Consider the following 18646-nt stretch of genomic DNA (forward strand, 5'->3'; position numbering starts at 1 on the left):
CCGATTTCTTAGGAACACGAACGAAAACAGTCGTTCCCGACCCCATCTCGTAAGTAAAGACCATGAGAAGAGGGAGGCGGGGGAAGCACAGGGCTGCTGGCAGCGCGAGTGGGAAAAGTGGGGAGAAAGTCTTACGGTGCACTTATAGCACAAAGGAACAATTCTAACAACAACCAGTAAAACAATGAACTCGCATTCCTGACAAGCTGCTTGATTTTCAGCAGGGCAATACACAGAAGCATGTAATACGTACTGTAAAACCCGCAGATAACACGTTGATAGCAAACATTAGCATTCTCTGCTGCTAATTTCAACACCAGCGCTTAGTTAACTTCTAAGTTTTCAACTTGCTTATTGAAGATGGCCGATAAATTGCATGTAATTCTCATTGGGACCCTGATAATAGTTATAAACGATTTGGCTCCTTTGTTGGTTTCAGACACCTCTACTACAGCTTGATATGCAAAGTCTGTTGACTGCCTCAGGATTTCAGAACTAATCGCTCCTGTAATTGTGGTGTGCCAATCAGTGTCTGTCCCAGGAGTTGTGGGATACCCACCCCTTTCAACGAGTCCCCATCGTTCCGTCCTAAATGATCCATAGCTGTTATACTGCATAGGTCTAATTTTGCTTGAGTCTTTCATGGTTTTTATCTGATCTCGGGGCAACACATACAAGAACTCTTCTTCCTGTTAACTTTTGAAGAAAATGCTGCAAACCCCCGTCCTCATCCGAGTCATCAGATAACGCGGACTCGGGCGGTGCTGCAGAATCGTTAGGAACAGGGGCGTTCGGAACAGTGCACGTTCTCGCCAATACTTTCTAGCATCATAACTATTCGTATAACCTGAGTCCCCAGGCGCACCCCCTTTCCCGTCACGATCAGCGTGGCCGCATTGCCGACTGCTGGATTCACTCGCTCTCAGCTGATCTGATCTGTCACACAGTTCTGTTGCTCAGTTCTTATGCAGCGACTCCTTCTGCTCTCTCGTGGAAGTTGGAGGGTTAAAAGGCGGTAAAAGCAGATACAAATTGGCAAAATTGTTTGCGACTTTAGCATTCTCAGCTTTCTCATGTTCTTTGGGCAAGTTGTCTGACTCCAGTCCTCTGGACTTGCTGTTCTCACCAGGGTTGGGCAATGGTACAGGAGCCCACCCGCTCGGCATTTTTCCTCCCCCCGCCCCGGACTGCTGAGCTGTCGGGGGTGCCGAAAGCACAGCAGGGGATGGAGTAGGGAGAGTATCAAAGACACGAACCGGGTGAACTTCACAGCGACTTTCAGGATACTTATCAGGCTGCAACGCTGCAAAAATTCCCGCAGCAGCAGACCGTTTAGCCTTAAGATCTTTTAAGGTGCTAATTATAAGCTTCCATGTAGTTGCTAATGATTTAGCTTGTTTACCTCCATTGCTGACTTTATCCCATAACTTCTGCCCTGTGTCGTCCCAAAGCTCAAGTTTGACTCACTAATGCTCATAACAGTCTTTTCAGGTTTTAGTTGCTTCACTGTAGTAATTATCAGTTTCCAGGCGGTTACAACGCCGAGAATATGTTTTTCACTGCGACTAATTGCCTTCCACAACACCGTTCCCACTTTTTCTCAAGTCTCTATTTGAAAAGCTCCTAAGAGATCAGCAGGAAACCCATTGCCTCTGCACCAAATTAGCAGTCTTTTGAGGTTACTCTCCTCATACTTCACCCCTCTCTTAGAGAGAATATGCGAGAGGAGCCGCAGTATTTCTTCTTCTTCTTTAAAAATATTCTGCCCCGTCTCCTCCCGCCCCCAGCTGCCCACCTCTTTGGGTGTCCGTTGCAAGGATATCGGATCCTTTATCCCTCCTCTGTCGCTTCTGTAGCGATCAATCAGGAGTCACGCAGCCCGCAGACCGCGCCCCGGCCACGGTCCAGCCGAGCCGTTCCAGCTGGGGCTCGCTCCCCGCAGCGACCGTCCCCCTGCCGTAAATTCTCCTTATGGATCACGTCGGGGTCACCACTTGCGAGGGCGAAAACTCATGGACTCCACACAATTCAATACGAATTCAAGCGAAGCCATTTATTAGAGAAACAAGCCTCTTTATGTATGCAGTTATTTCCTGATCACGCGTCCACGCTCCAGGCGTGCACGGGCCGATTGGATATTGTCCGTGTTCACGAGCTGTCCACGGGCCCGAGTCTCACTGCTGATAGGCCTGTTGATTTACATCCCCCACCACGGCTGGCAGCTGCTGGGATGCTGCGGGAAGGGTGCTCCCTTGCTGTGGTCGCCGTTTGCTCTGCCCGCTCCGTGACGATTAAACAGAGCTCTGGTTTGTGCTCCTGACACGACCTTTGCCTTTGTGCCATTAACGCGGTGTGAATTGTGTAGAATCGAAGCAGGGAGAGCTGATGTCAACGGGAGGAGCTTTGACGTGTCGGGTGCGGAGAGTCCGCGGGACTGGATGCTCTTGGAAGCTGATTTCTGCAGCGGCCGATTTACGGGAGCTCGTGCAAGGCTGGGTTAAGTTTCTTTAGGAATATTTTCAAAGTATTTGCCACTATAGACTCTGAGTTTTGCTGAGGGCCACTGCAACGGAGATTCTTGAACACTTTCTCGTGCCCCCAGGCTAATCTTCCGCGGTGTTTAAATGCTGCCTAGGAAAGTTCAGTGGCATAATGATTCTATTTGCTGTGTGGCCACAGCCTCAGTGTGGAAATCTCTCCGTGGACAGATCGGTAAGATTCCTCGCGTGTACAATCCATGCTTTTCAGACGCCCATTTCTTCATGCGTGCTTTGTGAAGCGCTGAGGATGGTAACGTTGATATTTAGCTTGTCCCTGGCAATTAGCGCTAACATTCGATTCATGAATGTGCGAGTGAGACGCTGAGGAAGAGCCTCCGATGATGGTGTGTCAGTAATACTCGATTTCCTAATCCCGCCGTTTGTTTTCTACATCCCAACACGCAGAGCACAAGAGGACGGCTGCAGGTCAAAGAGCTTCTGTTACAAAAACTTCATCTAACTCAATTCATGCGCTTGGTGCTAGGAAGGCAATTTCCTTATCAAGTGTTTTTTCTGCAAATGAAATGTTAAGTGTTTTCTCTGGTAGGGGGAGCTTCATTTGATCTATCAACACATTAATGTACATGCTTGCAGTTGTTGTCATAGTTGTCCTTCAGCAGGAATGTATGGTAAGCATCCAAATAAAGATCAGTATTGGCGGCTGGTTTGCGTGTGCGGGTTTGAAGAACTCCCTGCGCAAGCGTGTCCTGACTAATGAAGTGGAATTTGGGAAGGAGGATGTCCAGGGAGTGACAGACTCCTCCTGGCACTTGGAGCAAGCTGGCAGCTCCCGGGCGAGCGCTGCTGTGTTGTGTGTCCGTGTGCGCGTGTTTTGGCTGCAGTGGTCCCGTTTCTGGTGGGGTTCGGAGGGCTCTCCCGCCTGGGCTGGTTGCGGCTGCCGCAGCCGCGGTGCCGGGCAGCAGAGCTGGGCTGTGCTCGCTGTCCTGCCTGTGGCTGCCGCAGGGCGCTCAGGAATTGCTCCTGAATGAGTCCGCCGCGTGCAGCTGTGGAGAGGAAGGGGCTGTGAGCGGCCGTGTGGCCGTTGGAGCTGCCGCGTGGCCGTTGGAGCTGCCGCGGCAACGGTTCCGCAGGCAACGGGCACCCGGTTCCACAGGCGGTGCCGGCGGCGGCTCCGGCAGGCGGTGGAGCGGCCATGGCTGCGGCGGGGCCGGGGGACCGGGGCGCGACTGCCACCGTGCGGGGCCAGAAGACACGGCTGAGCCGGCGCGCCCGGGAGCTGCGCGCCGCCACCGCCGTGCAAGGTGCTGCCCCTTGGGCTTGGCGGGGACGGGCTGGGGCTCTCGCTCCCCCCGTTGTCCCGCACCAACGGCGCCTTCGTGTCCCCCAGAGCAAGGGAGGCAGTTTTTCACGCAGTCCTGCGAGAAAAAGCTCCGTGGGAACAGGGAGCGGCTCCCCCGCCTGTGTGAGGCCGTGCAGGAGGATGCCCAGGCTCTGGCCATGGCCCGGAAGGTAGCGGGAGCTCCCATCTGCCACGTCCCCCTGCCCGGTGCTGGCCCTGCAGAGCCACCTGCTCCGCCAGCCCTCTCCGGGAGCAGACAGCAGTAGGACGTGACCGTCCCCATGCTGACGGGGACGTTCTCTCTGCCCGCAGCACAAGCCCGTCCTGGCCCCCGAGGTCCTCAGGGCGCACAACTTGCCCCCCGATCTGGCCGGGCTGACGGTGGAGGTAACGGGCTCTGGTGGGCACGGGCTGGTGCGGGGGCTGGGGCTCAAAGGACACTGGGAACAGGGTGCACCGTGGAGGGACCCGGTGCCGGCACAAGGACAAGCCCACAGGGCTGGTGTGGTGAGACACGGGGTGTTCACCTGTGTCCCACGGGTCCCTTTCCACCGCAGGACGCATCCGTGCAGGTCCTCCTTTAGCTCCCGGAGCAGATCCCTTGCCCCAGCAGAGCTCCTGGCCCTTCCAGCCTGCCTCTCCTGGGCTGTCTGACGCAGAGTCCCCCAGCCCTGAGGTGTTGATGTCACCTCTGCCTTAGCCCACCCACCCCCCAGAGCAAAGCTCTCCCAGTCCCCATCCTTCCAAGGGAGTGACAGTGTCCTGGAGCAACGTCCCAGCGTCCCCGGCTCTACGGTGGGGGGAGTTTCCCAGGCAGGACCCCCTTCTCCCGCGGGTGCCCAGCAAGCGCTGCCTCCGGCTTGGTGACCTCTGGCTTGCCCATCCAGGAGGCCCGGGAGAAGCTCCGGGCCACAATCTACAAACAGGCGAACACGCTCAACATGCTGGACTACCAGCTGAGGCAGCGCTGCCAGACCCGGGACAAGCTGCAGCAGCAGCTGCTGCGGCTGCAGGAGGAGGAGTCGGATGAGACTAAGAAGCAAAAGCGGGTACCCAGGACCCCTCTTCCTGGGGTGGCTGCACCCATGGGAGGCTTGAACCCAAGCCCTGCAGCCCCTGCGTAGGTGCTGGGTTCAGCAGGTGGTGTCAGCCCATGTGTCCCCGCCATCTCTGCCCCAGATGATTCGCCAGCTGGAGAACGACCTTGACAAGAGGCGCGCCAAACTCCGCGCTGCAGAGAAAGTGGGCACCGTGTACGAGCGGGTGTATGATGCCCTGCAGAAGGTGAGCTCCTCCTCAGCGGGCCATCGTCCCACCAGCTCCCCCTGCAAAGGCAGCGAGGTGCCCCAGGGACTGTGCTGGAGGGACGTCCTCCTGGCTCAGCGAGGTTCTTCTGCTCCCCTCCATGAAGCGGTGAGAGCCTGGCCCGGGTTGCCCAGAGAGGTGGTGGAGGAACCATCCCTGGAGACATCCCAGGCCAGGCTGGACGGGGCTCTGAGCAACCTGAGCTGGTGAAGACGTCCCCGCTCATGGCAGGGGTGGCACTGGGGGAGCTGGGAAGGTCCCTTCAACCCCAGCTATTCTAGGATTCTGTGATTCCATCCACTGTCACAGTGTGGGGACCCCCAGGGCTCAGTCGGGTGACACGCTGTGGTTCCCTGTGTCCCAGGAGGTGAGCCAGCTGACTAGGGAGGCGGTGCGCATGTGGAGGCAGTCCGAGCTGGACGACATGGAGCTGAAGGACATGGAGGCCAGGGCCGAGGAGGCCCGCAAAGCTGCTGAGATAGCCCAGGTGAGATCAGCCAGGGCACTCTGGGGCCCACTGCCACCCTCCAGAGCCCACAGACAGCACCGTGCACCCAGGCTGGTGGATCTTCCTGCAATGAAGAACAAAAGAGACTAAGCTGGGCTGGCCCACGGCACCTAGATCCTCTGGAGCTACTCTCACGTCTCATTCTTGGGCCAGGATGCCCTGGGGCTGGGGACAACGTGCCCAAAGCAACAGCCATGGTGAAAGCAGCACTCTCCACCCTCCAGCCCTCCCTGCCCTCCATCCTGCCCACTTTCCTACCCAGCCCATTTACACGGGGGGGTCATTTATGACACTGGCCATCTCAGAAGCTCAGCTGGCTCACAGAGGTCCATCCTCAGAACAAGAAAGCCCTTGAGGTGCTGGAGCAAGTTGAGAGAAGGGAACGGAGCTGGGGAAAAGGCTGTAGCACAAGTGTGATGGAGCGGCTGAGGGACCTGGGGGTTCAGCTGGAGAACAGGAGCTGAGGGGAGACCTTCTGATCTCTGAACTGCCTGAAAGGAGCTTGGAGCCAGGGGGGTCGGACTCTGCTCCCCAGGAACAAGTGCCAGGAGCAGAGGAAACGGCCTCAAATTGCACCAGGGGAGGTTGAGGTTGGATGTGGGGAACAATTTCTTCCCCAAAGGGCTGTGGGGCATTGGAACAGGCTCCCCGGGGCAGTGCTGGAGTCACCATCCCTGGAGGGCTGGACAGAGGGAGATGAGGTTCTCAGGGACATGAGGCAGTGCCAGGGATGGGTTGACGGTCGGACTCGATGATCTTGAGGGGCTCTTCCAACCCAAATGATTCCATGATTCTGTGGTCCCAGCTTCTGCAGCCACTTCTCTCTTCTCCGATACCCTCCAGGAGGAGCTGGCCAAGAGGGAAGCCGAGTTCCTTGCGGAGCGCTCCCTGGACACCCAGAAGGTTCCCATGGAGAGGCTGTGGCTGAGGGAACTGAGCGAAAAGAAAGTGCCAGCGGTGAGCTGAGGGGAAAGCAGCAGCACCGAGCCCCATGGGTGGGGGTGGCAGGGCCAGCTCCCCAGGGTGCCAGCAGCTCGGGGGGTGACCATGAACGTCCTTACAGGCAGCCAAGTCCGAGTCCAGTGTGGACGTCTCGACCCAGCAGGACCCACTGGTGGGTGAGTACTTGGCGGGGTGCAGTGGGGTGGGACGCGGGGGCAGCTCCGGGCATCCCTCTCTGCCACTTTTCTCCCGCCTCAGCCCCCGAACTGGAGGCTGACGAGTCCCAAAGAGACCACGAGGCCGGGATAAGCGAGACGATGGAGGCGGCCAAGGCTGCAGTACAGTGCTCCCGCCTCTGGGTAACGGAAGAAGCCATCTCCCCAAACACCTGAGGCTGCTCGTAGCCACAGGGAGCCGAGACCTCTCTGCTCGCTTTGTTTTCTTGAGGGGTTCTCAGCTCTCCTGTGGGCCTGGAGCCCCCAGAGCCCCTCTTGTGTGGGCAAGGATGGAGCTGTGTTTCTCCACGCCTTGAGCCTGCGGTGGTCCCTGGTGCAGAAACCCCCCTGAGGCCACGGGCCAGCTCCTGCACCCTGCATGAGCACTGTGGGCTGAGTTCTCGTGCTGTCCCCTGGTTAGGACATCCCCAGCAAGATCCTGGCACAGGAGTCATCCTTGGAGGCCCTGGAGAAGTACATCAAGGAGCAGGAAGAGCTGCAGGAGGAGCTGGAGAAAAAACTGAGGGATCTGGAGCTGAAGAAGGCTTTGCTCATGTTTCACCAGGCCCCCAACAAAACCAGGTGCTGCTGGCCTCGGGACAGCCGTGTCATAGAATCACAGACTTGCTTTGGTTGGAAAAGACTCTCAGGATCATTGAGTCCAACCATCAACCCACCCCTGACACTGCCCCATGTCCCTGACAACCTCATGTCCGTCTGTCCAACCCTCCAGGGATGGTGACTCCAGCACTGCCCTGGGCAGCCTGTTCCAATGCCCCACAGCCCTTTGGGAAAGAAACTGTGCCCCAGATCCAACCTCAACGTCCCTTGGCGCAACTTGAGGCCATTTCTGTTTGTCCTATCACTTGTTACGATTCGGGTGGTGAGAGCCTGTCCCATGTTGGCCAGAGAGGTGGTGGATGAACCATCCCTGGAGACATCCCAGGCCAGGCTGGACGGGGCTCTGAGCAACCTGAGCTGGTGAAGATGTCCCTGCTCATGGCAGGGGGGGGTGGGTTGCAACCTGAGCAGCTTTTGCAACGGATTTGTGGTGTCTCTGCACCCCTGTGCAGTTGTATGCATGTGGCTGTGGTTGGCTGCAGGATGCTGGAGAAGGAGCTGAGGGCGAAACTGCAGGAGCAAGAGGCCGGGCGGGACCGGTTGCGAGCCCAGATGCTGAAGAACGAGGAGCTCCTCTTTGAGATTGAGAACAGAATCGACCACCTCCTCTTCCATCTGCACGGCATCACCGTGGCCGGCCAGGTAGCCCCCCAGTGCTGGGTGGCGCAGTGACACAGCGCGGTGACACTTGGTGCAGCCACCGTCACCCCAGGTGGCTCATTTTGCCCACCAAGGTTGTTCTCTCTGTCTCCAGGATGATTCTCTCCTGTCCCGGGGGCTGGAGGGGAAGCTCCAGTACCTGGCCCAGAAGTGGCAGTACCTGGAGCAGCGGGCAGCCCACCTGCCCCCTGAGTGCAAGATCCTGGACGAGAGCAGCGAGGTACGTGGGGTGTCCATCCCTGCTGGGGTCTTCGGGGACCCGCGCCAGGAGGCTCCTCCTGATGGCCCATCCCAAGTGAGGAGAATGGCGGTGGCCCCATGGAGCAGCTCAGCTCCAGGTGGCAGTGGGCACTGCAGGGTGCTGTTCCCAGGGGATCATCAAGGGCATCCCTTGGGTTGTAACACCCACCTCCCCTTCAACAATTAACCCAGGGTGTCTTTCACAGATTTTTGTGAAGGCCAGGGATTTTCTGGAGAAGAAAATGTCGAGTGATCCTCGGAACGTGGTGGTTTCCTTTGAGGAGAGAGACAGCAGCGATGACGGTAGGAGAGCTTAGCGGGGACGTGTCCCACGGCGACTGTCCCTGCCCCTGCCTGTTGGGATTTGTGACCATCCTCGCCTGTCTCTCCCTGTCCCAGCAGAGCCCAGCCCATGAGTTCTCTCCAGACCTTGGGGCTGTCTCCAAGGCTTTGAGCATGGGTGGTGCTTTTAGGTGGGGATGTGGGAGCATGAAGGCAGCTGGCGGGGTGGTGAGCATCGAACCACAGAAGGAACAAGAAAAGATGCTGTGGGGCAAGGAGGGAGAGCCTTGTCTTCGAAATCACCTGGTTGTGAAGAACAACCAGTGCTGGGGTCTGTCTGTGGCCTCTTCCCATTGGATACTCTTGGAGGAGCCACTGAGTTTCTGAGCTTGCCACCTGTTTTGAATGAAGCTGGAGCTGCATCCAGCACCGCGTGGCTCCAGACCTTTCTGGGAAGCCCCAGCAGCTGGGGATGGGCCACAGCAGCGGCACTGCCAGGCCCTGCAGGTCAGCCTGGGATGCTGGGCAGGAAGAGCCAGGGCTTGGCAGGAAAGCTCCCTGTGATGTCACCAGCCCTCCAAAACGTGCTGGCTCTCCCTGGTGACATGGGCACAGCAGAAGTGGCCCTGCAGACCCTCCCCAGCCCGTTTCTCTCTGTTCCCTCCTCCAGAATCCTCTAAATCTGATGACGAAGATGACGAGCACGTCCCCACCCGGGAAGACATCAAGAGGGAGGGGCAGCTGCTGATCCAAAGCAAGAAGAAAGCCAGCGTGTCACGGAATGCACCCCGAGATTAGTTTAAGGGACAAGAGGGTCCAAAACAACTTTTATTAAACCGGTGAGAAACAGGGTTTTAGAACTCCAAAAGTGACTTAAATATAGGTTCGGGTATCAGTTGAGGAAAATTATGAAGGGGCAGCAACTAGTACAACAGGAGGTCCACAGTGTGCATGCACGTGGCTTCACCCAAAACAATGCCGGAACCGCCCCTGAGGCCCAGAGGAGTACACGCTTGCCTGAACACGGTGTGGGATTATTCTTAAAGGGATATAGGTACTCGTAGTGAGTACGGAAAGTGTACGCTCGCGATTCCGCGAGGGTAAATTTATAATACACTCGCAATCCTGCGAGGGTTAATTTACTTACACGTGCAAATGTGCACGGAATACTACACGTGCTTATATGGAAGCACGGGAGGAAAATACACTCGCGATTATGCGAGGAAATAATTTTATACGTGTGCCAATGTGCACAGAAGGTTACTCGTGCATATGTGCACGGAAAGTATAAATACACTCGCGCTTATGCGAGCAAATAATTTTATACATGCTTATATTAAGCACGGGAAGTTACAGGTGCAAATGTGCACGGAAAGTATAAATATACTCGCAATCCTGCGAGCCGTTTTACTCACACCCGTGGCGGCAAGGCAAGCGGAGTCTCCATCCCGGGGAGGAGGGCTCTCGGCGGCAGCATCTCGCTCGTGCTCCGAGAGACCCGCGACAATGGGCGGAGTCTCGACGAGAGTCCCGTTTTTTATAGGCTGATCAGACCTGACTCTAGGCATTCTAGAAGCTTCTCTGCACCCCCACACCGGTTGTGGGGTGCCCCTGAAGCCTCCAAACATCCCCCACACTGGCCGCGGGCACCCAGCGGCTCACTGGCGCCTCGGCACTCCCGTCTCCTAATGACCCTGAGCCCTTCTCTCTGTCAGCCTCTTCCCGAATGTTCTGCAGGGTACGCTAAATTAGGCTTTTACACATATCTGTGGAACAGTTTTTTTCTACAAAGACTACATACAGGTTGCATTGTTTAATGGCAGCATGTACTAATATTATATGCTCAGGTTTCACAGCCACTGATAACATATCCATTTAGACCAGTTTGATTAACAAATATATCGTTAAGTCTATTACAGTCTCTAACCCCAGGAAAAATACACCCACGTGTTTAGTGAGAAATTATATTACGGATATACGCTTGCCTGAATCTGGCAAGGAATTATTCAAGAAAATCCACGGGTTTATAATGAGGAAAACACCTGCCCAAGCGGCGAGGAATTGTTTAATACACTCGCTGATCTGGTGAGGAAATAGCTCAGTTCTACCTAGTAAGTTATCGCTCACCCCAGCGAGGCGACGAGGCTGACCCAATCCCGGGAGGCTACTTTAGGTGGCGATCCTGCCTAAGGGGAGGCTTCAGGCAGACAGACCCGCAGCTCCGAGAAGACCACAAACGGCCATTCAACGGGACCCCGTTTATATCCGTGTCAGATCTGACTGTGGGCGGTCTAGAAGCTTCACGTCTTCTCTGCACGCCCCTACTGTGGCAGGGCAGCCGCGCTCCCCGCTGCAGACACGTTGGGTGAGAGAGGCAGGAAGAAGCGGGGAAGGGTAGAAGGAAGCCCATCGGCGCTTGCAGCCCGGTGTCCCCATGTGGGGACATGGCAGGGGCGGCCTGGGGAAACCCCTCCCACTCAGGAGACAGTGGGGTGGGGGCAGCTCCCAGAAACCCCTGCCCACTGCAGAGCCCCTGGCAGGGCCTGGGGGGCAGGTGTGTGCAGCCCCTCTGTGACACGGTCCGAGGTCACAGTGGGACAGCCAGACGTCACAGTGGTGACAGTCCCCCTTTCCCTGTCGTGACCAGCATCTGCCCCACTCACCCCGGTGAGGCCGAGTCGACTCCAAGTGCTGAGAGCTGCTCTCGCCACCGCTCTGCTCTGGAGTAGCTGCTCTGCAGTGAGGAGGAGAAGGTGGAGAGAGGGAGCACGACAGCACCAAGGAGTGTGAAAGGTGGAGAAGGAGAAGGAGGAGGAGGAGGAGAAGGAGAAGGAGGAGGAGGAGGAGAAGGAGAAGGAGGAGGAGGAGGAGAAGAGAAAAAGAAGGAGGAGGAGGAGGAGGAGAAGAGAAAAAGAAGGAGGAGAAGGAGGAGAAGAAGGAGAAGAAGGAGGAGGACAAGGAGGAGGACAAGGAGAAGCAGTAAAGCCATTGTCCAGCCACTTGCTGCTGTTGTTGACTTGAAGCAGCAGTGGAACTAAGATGGCAAGACAGCTCTTCTTGCAGCCTCACCTGAGCCCAACTATTGAGAAGCTCGAGCGTTATGGTAAGGCCTTCAGGCCCAATTTCACATGTGTGTCTGGGTCAAGGACATCTCTGAAATCAGGATGGAAACCCGAGGACTGTGGGGGGTGGTTGCTCAGGAGTGGTGACTGCAAGGAGGGACCTGCTTGACCATCCCAAAGGGCTGAGGGGCTGATGTGGCAGCCAGGGCTCCTGGTTCCCTTCCTGACGTGGCCCCTGCCTTCCTGGGGCAGCCCAGGCAGAAACCCCTGACCCCAAAGGGCTGCCCTTGCCTGGCGCTGGGCATTACCCACGCTGAGCTCATGTCTGAATGGAAGAGCTGAAGGTGCTCGTGGGCCACGTGGGCTCTGTGTGTTCAGAGATGTGACCCGGCAAAACTGGCCCCTGCTGGGGAGACACCAGGGCCTGCCCTGAGCCTCCGAGAGCCGCGTGGAGCACAGCCCCGTGCCCCCGCGGGCATGGCAAAGCACTGCCGGCTTCCCGTGGGAGTGGGTCACACCCTGGAGAGCTGCACCTGCAAGGAAAGGAGCCCCTTGGAGGCAGCATGAGGTGTCCTTTGGTTCTTGCCGGGCTGGAGAGAGACCACCTGAAATGCCTGAGTGAAAGATGCATCGCTCCTTGGACAGGAGTGGGCCGAATGGTCTTGAGCTTGCTGCCTCAGAGCATGACAGGTCTTTCCCTTGTTTTTCCAGAGTTCGCTAAGATTTGGGCCAGCACATCGTATCACCTCAGCCTGCAGCTGGCTCTCCACCAGGTGGGCCTTACCTCCTTCTCCCCTCACACCCTGATGAACGCTGATCAAGTCCTGACAGCCCTTTGCCATGGGGTGCAGCTGTTCTTCCCCTGCGTTGAAAGCAGGAGCAACGCCCCAGCACGACACTGCAATGCACACAGTGACATGGACACCTTCTCTGTCCATTCAGATGTACAAGAAGGTCCCCCCGTCAGAGTTGCATGTGAAAACCTGGAAGCCTGGGACACATCTGGATTTATTCCAAGTGTGGGAACCCCCTGCCTTCTATCTGATTGAGCCAGAGGGTGTTTGTCAGCTTTCCCTCACCTATTTGGTTCTTCGTAGCTGAAGGGGGGTGAGAGGGAAAAGCGCAGCCCCTGTTTGTGTTCTCCCAAGGAGCCCATCTTGCTCCTTTGTGCCTCAGGCCAGGGCAGGGCACTAAACACCATCAGCCTCCTCTGACAAGTCACCCGTCTGCCCCTCCAAGACTTCTTCCCATCCGCCATCTCCTCTGTTCCAGGCTGTCTGCATTCCCGGAATCGGGACTTTTGCGGTTGTCAGAAAGCGAGTAGCCCTCAGCGAGCAGGATCTGGTGATCGTGGAGAGACCCGTGTTTCGACCTGACAAGGCTGTTGTGCAGGACTATGAGCTCCGCTATGGTTGCAAAGACTTCCCTGGTAAGCAGCGTGAAAGCGGCGCTGGCCCTTGAGCAGGGTGGGGAGGGGTGCTCTGCTCCCCAGAGGTGACTGAGGGGAGTACCAGCCACCCACCGCGGTCCTGCCAAGAGCTTCACTCGACAAAACCAGCCGGCTGTGAAAGGACCCTGCCTAGCTGTTTGTTTTAAAGAATCACCAGAGGACAATACAGCTAAGAGCGCACTCTCTTTGTCCTGCTTCAACAACAGGTTCCCTCACAGCTTCCTTGGTGTGGTGTCTTCTGGTTCTGTGATGCTTCAACTCTTGCTCCCCCTTTCCGCTGCACTAGACCTCCTCCAGGCAAATGCCAGGGCTCTTCCCAGCTCCCTCAGCCTCCTTGCACAGGGGAAAAGCAGGGGAAACCCAGGGGGGTAAGACGGTTCCTTCCAAAAGCCAGTGACGGCGACACCTGCGCCTTCTAGTCACTACTGCCTTTGGGGCAGCTGTTGTGGGACCCTGGGGAGCACCCAGAGCTTGGGGCTGTGTTTGGGGTGCGTTTCTCTCTAAAGACAAAGACAGCACCGAGTGTGGGCTGGCACCCTCCAGCTTGCCCTGGGACTTGGTGCCTATCTCCCCACTTTGTCCCGCAGTCACTCTTCTTCCCACCAAGTGCCTAAGACTCTTTGTTTCCCTTTCTGTATCAGAGAAGCCACAGCTGTCTGCTCCGCACCTCACTGTCCACTTTAAGAGGAAGGGACAAGCCGAGCGTCTCCTCAGAGGCGCTGGCCCAGCCAGGCAGCCCAGTACCAAAGTGTTGCCTGAGGGCCTGGAGGCTGCAGACCTTTGATTGTAGCCTGCCCAGCAGGTCTGCAAGCTCATGTGTTCCTCTTCTCTTGTCTTTCAGGCCATCAAGATTTCGAACAACTGCCGTATGCTGAGATAGCCTCAGAGAACGCTGTCTCTGAGGGCACCGTGCAGCTCTACATGGAAAGGACCACGCACCTTTTCCATGCCTACCTAGAGAACAGGAAGAACGTTGCCATCATCTGGAGGGACGTGGGCATGCTGATTGCCGAGGGAAAAGAGATAAAAAAGAGATTTTACTTACACTTTTTGGAAAGGCTGAATGGCACTGGCAAGATGCTGCAAGCTCTTCTCGAGGTAGGATTTTCACTTTCCCAGCCCCACTCCTGCTGCTTCTGAAATGCTTTCTGGGGGCTGCTTTCCCCTGGCCGACCATGCCTTGTTCAGTCACCTGGGCTCCTGGAGCTCTAGAGCACAGCAGGCTCTCTGCAGAGCACCTCCCTGGCGTGCAATGGCCTGGCTTTGCAAGAGCCACCCCCAGAGGAGCTGCACTTTGCGAGAAAAGGCCGGCGTTGATGGCGGGGAGCGCTGCGTGCCCCACTCTGGGGGCCGGGAGCAGAGGCACAGGCAGAGCAAGGCTTGCTGAGCCCAGAGCCCTTGGGCGGCTCTGGCTCTTTGCTGGCGCTGGGCTGAGGCGGAGCAAGCAGCCGGCCCTTCCCAGTGTCCGCTCCTCCCGTCATCCGTCTCTGTCCTCGTTGCAGATGCCGGAGATGAGGGACTCAGTCATCTCACGCCATGACACCGCTGCTTCCCAGACCTCCTCTGGACGTGTTATCGTCCTGCCATGGTATGTTTGACTTCACTTGGAGGAACGTGGGACAGTGGCACGGCTTATGCATCTGTCCTACTGTGGAGCTAGAGACGCATTTAGGCAACATTTCCCACTACGTTTCTCCTGCTCCTTTTCTTTCCTCTGTGGGAGAGACTGCTCTTAGGTCCGGAAACGTTAATCTGCAAGGCTCTACAGGAACTTGGAGGGCAAGATCAGAATTCAAAAGGGTGTTAGAAAATCAGAGCACTAGATAATATTCTGCTCTCCATGTGCACTGTGAGCAGGATCATTTCCCCAGAAGCAGCAAGGGGGTTTTGTGGGAGGACGACCATTCTCACGGGAAGGATGGAAAAAAGCGGGCACAGGCTGACGGGGTCTCACCTAGCCCTCCCGGCACTGGAGTTTCTACTGCAGCCCTCCGGGTTGGGCTGCCTTGGGAAACAATGTGGTGTCCTTTCTTCAGCCTGGTACCTTCTTGCTCTTCAGGTGCCAACTTGAGACCGTGCCTAAGATGCCAACGCTGATAGACCTGACGGGACGTGTGCAGGGAAAAGGTGATGGCAGTGGAAAGAAAGGTCGGGGACCAGTGGGTTGCTGGCAGGGGGCTGCAGGGTTTCCTTCCACGGCACATGGAGGGGATCAGAACTGAGGTTACCCCAGGAGGCCTGGAAGAGGGAGAGGCTCCTCCTGTGACTCTCTGGACCCATCATGGTAATGCTCCGGTGCCCCATCATGGGACAAGGTCTCAGGACAGTCCTGCACCACAAAGGGCCTCTTGGACTGCTGAAGGACACCTTTCCAGTGGCCTCCACTCCCTGCTTGGGCTGCAAACAGTGCAAAGCTCTAAGCCTGCTTCTTTCCATCATGTGCTCAGATGTCTCAGAGGCAATGCCTGTGGTGTGAACCTGCTCCAGCAGCAAATGTGTGTACACAGGACCAATGCAGAAATCCCAGAGCTGGGTTCCCTTGAGCAAAATGATTCCCCTTCCCAGAATGACTCCCGGAGACCACCGGCTCTGCCAGGGAACCCCCTGTTTCAGCACAAGGATGAGAGAAAGCCATCCAGATAGTTTTCCCCAGGGAACCCCAGGGAATAATAGTGCACTGTAGGCACGAGGAGCTGGACCAGAAAAACAGTGTCAGAAAAGGCCTAAGACCTCCCAGGAAACATGGCTTTCCCCCAAAGGGATGAAAAGGACCACCTTCCCCAGTGTTACCACAGCCCTGAGCAGACCCGCACGTCACTCTCCTTGGAACTGGCACACAAGTGGCACCCGGTTCCCAGAACAACACCGAGATGCTGTTCTGAAGAACCGTCTCCTTTCCCCTTTCTAGAGGATGCTGCCGAGAAGCGCCTCCTCCGTCGAACCAGGCTTCCTCCAAATCGGTTACCTGCACTGACTGTGAAGCCGGAGCAGGGTCAGAAAGCTGAGGGGAGTGAGCCTCGCGCCAGGTGAGACACTCGCATAAATGGGTGAGCGTGACCCCCTGCTCCGGGCTCTGTGGGAGCGAGACGTTTCTCCTGGAAACACCCCAAGTGCGCTTTTCCCACGTCCCACTAACTCATGGTTTCTTGCTCATGGCAGTGTCTTGTAGCTTCTTGGCAGACTCTGCTGGCACCACTATTTCTTTCTTCCCTTCCGATGTGCAGAACTCTTGAGTAGCCAAGTGCAAAGGCTCGTTCCAGGAGCAGAAGGTCATTTTGGCTTTCCCTTCAGGTTGAAATGAGCCTGGCCTTTCTGTTTGCTGAGAACAGAGTTCTGCAGTTAGTTACTGCAGAGGATTGCCCTGAGCAACCAGGAGCCTCTTCTACGCTGACGCCTGTCTTACGCAGAGCCCAGTGGCAGGATGGCCCTTCTCGTGGGGTCGTGTCCTCCTCCCTTTGACACTGTGTCCCCAGCGCCCAACCTGCCCGTACAGGGCGTAGCGCTATCTCCGGGCACAGGACCCTGTTCCTCTGGTTGCTCCAGCAAGAGAGGGCCGAGACCTGGGCATCCTGAGTTGCAGGGGGGCTGTTGGGCCCATCCGAGGCTGACAGCTTGGGGTCTTCTCTGTGTCTGGGGACTTGATCACAAGGATGTGAGCAGAGCACGTTCTGCTGCAGAAGCAGGTGCGCCACCTGGAAGCACAGGATGCAGAACCAGCTCCTCCTGCGCTCCTGCCAACACGCCCTGTTGTGTCTTTGCAGGCAGCTACCGGTCATCCAGAGGAGCTGCTTGAAGGAAAAGGAGGAGAAAGGAAAGCTACCGCCTCTGCTTGCACCCAGAGAAGTGGACTTCATAGCCAGAGCCATTGAGAGGAGAGAAAAGGTACCCGACACCGGATGCTGCAGGAGCACATCCTACTGGACTGTAGAGCAGCGTTGCTCCACACGTGCCAGTGCTCACAAGATTCTTCACTGGGTGTTCACGGGACCACTGACCAGTTGCTTTGGTGTTTGCTTGAAGGGAGGCGGGTCACTGTCAGTTGAGAATATACTTGTCACTTCCAGTAGCCTGGAAACACCCCCAGAGCCCTCACTTGAGGCCGTTTCTGTCGGCCAGGTGACTGCAGGGCTTGTCTGGGCTCGCCAGCTGCCGGCTGGTTTGTAGCCCGGTGGTGGCTTATCTCCCTGGTCATTCCAGACGGGCTCCTCGGTGGAGCCTGCGGGAACCTGGGAGCAAACCAGCGTGGACAGCAAGGCAGAAGAGGAGGGAGGGAGGGAGGGAGGGAGGGAGGGAAGGAAGGAAGGAAGGAAGGAAGGAAGGAAGGAAGGAAGGAAGGAAGGGAGGAAGGAAGGAAGGGAGGGAGGAAGGGAGGAAGGAAGGAAGGGAGGGAGGAAGGGAGGAAGGAAGGAAGGGAGGGAGGAAGGAAGGAAAACAGCTCAGCCGTGGCAGGGAAGGCTAATGCTGCCTGCTATTGCATTTTGTTTGTCCCCCAGAATAAATGGGAGAAGAAGGAGGAGCAGCTTCCACCGTATATCCAGAAATACCTGGAAGAACAGGAAGAGAAGGAAACAGAGCTGGCAGAGGCCGAGGCAGAAGAGGAGATGCCCAATGTGGAAGGAAATGGAGAAAAGCCAAAGGAGATGCAGAGGAGCCAGGTACTTGGGATTCCTGCAGAAAAAGAGCACTTTCTCCCGTGGGGCGGCTGAGACTGCAAAGTACCCTGGTACCCAAGCCGTCATAGCAGCCTTGCTGCAGCAGAACCGGGCGGGTGATGCTGCCCTTCCTGAGCAAGAAGGGGGACACAGAGTTGCAGTGAAACCCTGGTGACACTCAGAGGTCACCCCAGGGCCTGCTGAGCTCCTTCTCCCGGCTCTCCCCGTCCCGTGTGGTCCATTCAGAAGTGTTCTGGGGTCTGCGTGCTGGGAAGCAGCACCCTCCGGGTGCAGGGCTGTTGTATGAGAGTCTCCTCCTGTGCAGGAATCCAGCTCCCCCGAGTGCTCCTCAGACAGCTCCTCGAGCAGCGTGGAGTCAGACGAGTCCAGCTGTGACCTGCTGGAGATGAACATGGAGGGCTGGGAAGAGGCCGGAGAAGAGCCCCCCAGCGTCCCTGAGGACAACAGCGTCCCCCAGAAGCGGTACGAGTGTGCCCGCTCCAGCCGAGCCCCGGGGGCGGTGGGGCGTGAGCCGGTGGTGGTGGGTACGGGGAGCCAAACCCTGAGCCACGGGGCTGCACAGGACGCCCCGGGATTTCTGCAGCCACGGGAACGGGCTGGGTTAGACCCCACGGCAGGGGCCAAAGCAGGTGTGGGGCTGAGTGTGGGAAGAGGCAGGACGGTCCCAGCTGCAGAGTCAGGGAGACTTTGTCCTTGCTGTTGCAGGAGCCTTTCCCCACGGACAGACCGGGCCCTGCGGGAGGTGGTGACCTGCATCCTGGGGCAGGTGGCCCGCAAGAGAAGAGGGGAGAGGGATGAGCAGCTGGATCTGCAGGACAAGCTCCAGTGGTAAATCTCTCCGGACACGG

General features: G+C 57.1%; 1 protein-coding gene across 1 annotated transcript; it reads left to right on the plus strand.

Annotated features, from left to right (window-relative positions):
• The first annotated feature begins 767 nt into the window (after positions 1-767).
• Positions 768-9545, plus strand: LOC139826641 (coiled-coil domain-containing protein 183-like). The gene is given in 18 exon segments (XM_071802991.1): positions 768-3316; positions 3318-3455; positions 3457-3586; positions 3589-3658; positions 3660-3802; positions 3889-4010; positions 4153-4227; positions 4728-4889; positions 5020-5124; positions 5510-5632; positions 6497-6610; positions 6717-6771; positions 6854-6954; positions 7232-7392; positions 7914-8073; positions 8186-8311; positions 8538-8634; positions 9284-9545. Coding segments are annotated over 18 exon segments (2262 nt in total). The 5' UTR covers positions 768-3064; the 3' UTR covers positions 9412-9545.
• The last annotated feature ends 9101 nt before the right edge of the window (positions 9546-18646 follow it).

This window comes from Patagioenas fasciata (assembly GCF_037038585.1).
Source record: "Patagioenas fasciata isolate bPatFas1 chromosome 19 unlocalized genomic scaffold, bPatFas1.hap1 SUPER_19_unloc_1, whole genome shotgun sequence".
Lineage (NCBI taxonomy): Eukaryota > Metazoa > Chordata > Aves > Columbiformes > Columbidae > Patagioenas > Patagioenas fasciata.